The sequence below is a fragment of the Paramacrobiotus metropolitanus genome, unplaced genomic scaffold (genome assembly GCF_019649055.1).
Source record: "Paramacrobiotus metropolitanus isolate TYO unplaced genomic scaffold, Prichtersi_v1.0 Parri_scaffold0000065, whole genome shotgun sequence".
Lineage (NCBI taxonomy): Eukaryota > Metazoa > Tardigrada > Eutardigrada > Parachela > Macrobiotidae > Paramacrobiotus > Paramacrobiotus metropolitanus.
The window spans coordinates 93,166-98,106 of record NW_026570285.1 but is presented as its reverse complement, the minus strand read 5'-3'; the positions used below and the strand labels follow the sequence as shown (position 1 = coordinate 98,106).

The following is a 4,941-nucleotide window of genomic DNA, read 5'->3' as shown; positions in this document are numbered from 1 at the left end:
TTCTTGGATCATACGGTATGATTCGAGCGAGTAATCGAGGATCATACCGTATGATTCGACTATTGCACGAGAGACACCGAATCATGATCGGCGTCCGCACATTTTCCCCAGTTTCTGTACATTCTCCCCCAATTGTGACTGCCGCATTAGCTGTACAACCCAGACGTCCAGACTGTGTATTTTGTTTACTTTGTTAATTATGTGAGACTGCAATGAACGCGTTACTTGAATACTAATATCAATCGGTGCAGGCAGCAGGCTGTACTTGTACAGCCACAGTCACATTATTCAAGCGTGGATTCATCCAAGAAACTATGAAAGTACAGTACAGATACCACTCCACAAGCAAAATTTTTGACGAATTTGTTTAAAATGGATTTTTTTCACATTATCATGTATTAGGACGATACACGAGCTATGTAGATCGGTACGGCGTAATACATTTCATACAGGAAAAAGTCAATGGAAGGTAGCTGAAATATCATCAACCGAAGCGCGTTCTATCACATTTTTTGAAAAATAAAGCTCTGCGTATTCGTGAGAAGAAAAAAACACAGTTCTAACAAATATCCCAGATTATTCCAGAGTAAAAAAATAAAACTGCCCAGAAAAAGCCAGTACGCCGCTGCCAAACCGCTTGCTTATCCATGTTGGCGGCTCAAATCACGTGCAAGTAAGCTTCTTGCGCAATCCATTCGTCCAGACGATCGTTAATGCGAAACCAGCACTCGTAAAGACCGGCGTCTTCGTATGTAACGCTGTAGAAACTCATCGTCGCATTGCACAGACAGGGTTCACTCACACCGAGCTTAAATTCTCCCTTAAAACCAAACGGCGAAGTGACTTTACCCTTCATCTCCGGGACTGACTGGGCCAGTAAGAGCAGGCTTCCCTTACGCCACAAAAAGCGGGTCATGAGGTACCCGGGGAGAAAATTGAAGCGCACCGGGCAGACCATTGCCGCTGGATGGCCGTAATGCACGGTGACGCTCTTCATGGGCGGATTAAAAACGTTGTGGCGGAAGAGGGTCGCGCTGACCCAATAGCGATGCGTCACAACGAGCTGGCTGCCGTTGGAATGCAAGCACTCGTACAGACCGGTGTAGACGTAGGAGAAGTTCTCTAACGCGATGGAAAACGCACCAGTTACCAAATCGTACTCGGGCACAAGCCACCGGCGTGGTATCTGACGGTTCCCGGCAGTGGCGGCAATGAATTCTTTCGTACAGTTGCAGCAATAATTCACTTCATTGTGCGGTTCCTTGTTTATGCCGTCCGCGGGAACAGCGACCAGAATTCCGTTGTATGTGAATGCCGGCGGAATCGCAATGTGGGACACCTGTAAAATATCGATAATGTTTGCAAATAAGCTTGAGTTTAACGACAAGATGCAACAGACCAAGCCGGTTTTGGACTCGAAGACTACGCTAAATAAGCTTCTAGTAGGTAAAATTTCTATAAATTACTCTCTTCTTAATGAAGTTGCGGCATGTCGAATTACTGCGGAATTAAGCTGCCGTCATCACTTATTAGACCTTCCGGCAAGACGCTTTGTAAATGCGCCCTGAATCTTGAATCAAAAACAAAACAAACTGGTCGATATTGAAAGTCTATATAATGCCCCATACGCACCTGCTTGTTGGTGTTGTGGCTGTTGTTGCAGGGAATGAGCAGAGTGCCACCTTCTGGGGCTCGAATGATCTCAGTGTCCGGCGGAAAATCAGTGACGGGGATACCCCATAGAGGAGGGGCCACGCCCATAATCCTGCAGGTACATGGTGCCCGTGCCGTTTCGCAGTTTCGCTTCGTTCAAAATGCGATTGACTATGAGAAACAAATGCTGTGATTCATATGGAACATCGTTAAAATGCACTGGAGCTGCGGAGGCTAATTCTATCACTACTTGTAGTATGTGCTATGTACTATGTAGTATGTACCATATTACAGTCAACTGATCTTTCAGCGCTTCATCGGCTGCTTGCCGGATTTAGCATTTCGGTTATCTGCATCTATTTTAACGTGCAGTCTTGCATCTCAGAGCGACTATGTTGCTAACGCTAGCGAATAAAACGTATTATAGAATAGGGTTGAAATTCATGAGGTTTAAACCCATTTTTGAAAGGAAATGAAATGAAACGAAAAGAAATGAAATGAAACGTGAATTAGAATTCTTTAAAAAAAATAATTATTTTAATAATAATAATTATAACACTTTAATAACTTTTCCCGCTGTTTCAAATACTTGTTTCTCCAAAATATCTTTCAGAAATGAAAGTATGGTTATCACCACTCACAAAAAACGGTCCGAGAGTACAAAATATGGTCAACCGCAAAACCGGCAAGTAAGAGCTGAAACCTGATGCTTTTGGTTTTATCGTATCTTTAGAGATTCTGCATTGATTGCATTAGGGGTACCGCTCCAAAAAGATTTATTTTCCTACTTGCCATAAGGGCATAAAATTAGGCATACCAAGTCTCATAGGCAGGAAGCGAAGTAAGTAAGATCTGCTAAATTGCTAACTTGTAAGTACCAGTGTTGTGTTGCCATCTGCGCATCGCACTAAAAACAGTTAATCGTACTTACTCTCTAATGCCGATGGCTACGTCGCATTTACACCAAAAGCAGTCAAATCTGCGCCAGATTTTAAAATGTTTTACACAAAATCTTATGAAACACGTTAATTTCATGCGGTATCGTCGTATTTCAAACGATTTCACAATTTCAAGATTTCTTTCATTTCACATTAATTTTCATTTCCTTTTCACACTTCACGCAAGGGTCCGTATGATCACGAAATGAAACAAGAAATATGAAATGCATGAAATCATGATTTCAACCCTATTATAGAAACCCTTTTGTGTAAATATCACACTTTTGCATATTATACGGTTCGTCATTTGCGCTTTTAAACAGAATTTGCTGTTATGCAGGTTACGTATGTACAAGTTACATTTACAGACTGTCATTCGACCGCCTTTGTTTGTAGATGCTGCTGAGTAACTCTCTATCTTTCCATTTTCGAAAGATTTAAGAACGTCGAAAAACTGTTATCGGTAAAGAGTACCACTATAGCTACAGCCGTCCGCACAAGTTGCGCCACATTTTATCCATGAAAAAAGCACGTCGTATCGGAATAATAGACCAGATGCGCATAGGCGCTTCGGGGACTTACTTACAACGTTTTTCACCCTATACATACAGACATCGAACGCAAAACCGCGCCCGTTTACGCGTCTTGCATGTGGGTATGTACGGGCTAAACTCGACCGCATGCGCACAACAGTCAGGACATACAGACTGACAGTTAGGCCTTGTCCCGAATTCGAAGCAAATCTCGCTATGGTACCGTTGCTCAACCGCACGAGGTGGCTGTATGCAGTGGCCACGCCTACAGATACGGTACGCGAAGCCACCTCGCGAGGTGGAGTTGCTGTATCGCAACGAGATTCGCTTTGAATTCGGGACGAGGCCTTAATATGCGTGCTGTGCTGACATTATGCTTCTAACGATAAACTGTAGCACTACATTTCTAAAGTTAAACAATGACATATAACCTGTTTAAAAGTACCAAAACAAGGCGCGCTAAGGTACTGCTATGCAGTATTATTTTAAGCTAAAATAAACAAAAAAAACAACAAAATATACTAAAATACTTCTGGGTAGCTAGATCACAAAGGAACCCGCCACACGGTCAAGCAAAACATACAATTTTCTGTCAAAATATACGGACGAAGAACCAAAAATGGGGTTGTCCAGGAGTATAAATCGTAGTCGGATTTCCACATCCGATCAGGAATTCAAGCACAGAATGCACTGCAACCAACACCCACAGCTGGTAGCCAGCGCAGGGTTCCTGCGATACGACGGCAGCAATACATGACAAGTTTATATACCACAAATCGTTAGAGACAGCCACAAGGATTCATGGACCTTTTGGCAAGTCGGAATCAATTTGTAATACGCTAGTCAGCTGTGGTGGGATTCAAATTATTTTAAATTGAACGATAATCAGGTAGCAAGCGATCAGTATAAACAGGAGTGCATCTGGCCAAACACTATACTGTACGTCTTATCTGGATTCCCAGAACACAGGCTTCCTGCACTGTAGATGCATATCAGTTTCATATTTCTGATTTCAACAACAAACTAGAAGGCAAGAACTTGAAAAACTTAAAAAAAAAGACGGAAAACCCTGTCGTTTTACTGTTTAACCATCGCTGTCAGCCCAAAGTATGGAGAAACGATCACGTGGTTTTGAATTTTGCTATTATGGTGGGCAGCCTCGATCTAATTCAGAATGCTGACCCACCAATAAAATCGCGGAAACACGAAGTTTAGCACTCAAGCGTCGCTTAGACCAAGTTACAAGATACGCCCATGTTCGTAACGGTTTTCGTCGACGCTTCACCGACAGACATCGAACTTAAAGCGACTTACATCGAAACCCAGCCAATTGGGACTTGGTACGCCTATTTCTCGTTTCGATGTAAGTCGCAGATGCTCGATGTAAGTCCGCGTTTTGACTCTGCGCATCCTCTGGAATATATATTATTATGTATGTACACTTGCTAATCGTAGTGCACTTCTTGTCCGGTTTTACGCAACTGGTATGATGGTGTATCCTAACTGCATAATCATAACTAGTATGAAAAATAAACTTCGTTATCACTGAAGATTGAAGAACTGAAAGCCCGTCTACTTTTCTGCCTCCCAGTTGATACGGCAGGAAGTGCAACGGCTCCCAACGAGCACAATGGTCCCTTGTGTGACCAGTAGATGCCGCCGTGGGAGCCGGAAGTTCAAAGTGCCGCCAGCGGAAAGATCTTGCAGTTCGACAGAACGGCTTACGAAGCATTAATCTAAAACTGTCGAAGATATCCCACCTAAATCGCAGAAAACTTACGTTTCTCCACATTGCCATCGACTCCTTTTTGTACCGG

At 43.0% G+C, this 4,941-nt stretch overlaps 1 protein-coding gene across 1 annotated transcript; it reads right to left on the bottom strand.

The window, feature by feature from the left end:
* Positions 1 to 547: 547 nt before the first annotated feature.
* Positions 548 to 4,941, bottom strand: LOC129594046 (uncharacterized). The gene is made up of 3 exons (XM_055490592.1): positions 4,905 to 4,941; positions 1,633 to 1,824; positions 548 to 1,339 (listed from the first exon to the last, which is right to left on the bottom strand). Exons 2-3 carry the CDS (start codon positions 1,759 to 1,761, stop codon positions 659 to 661), a joined length of 810 nt encoding a protein of 269 aa, XP_055346567.1. The 5' UTR covers positions 1,762 to 1,824; positions 4,905 to 4,941; the 3' UTR covers positions 548 to 658.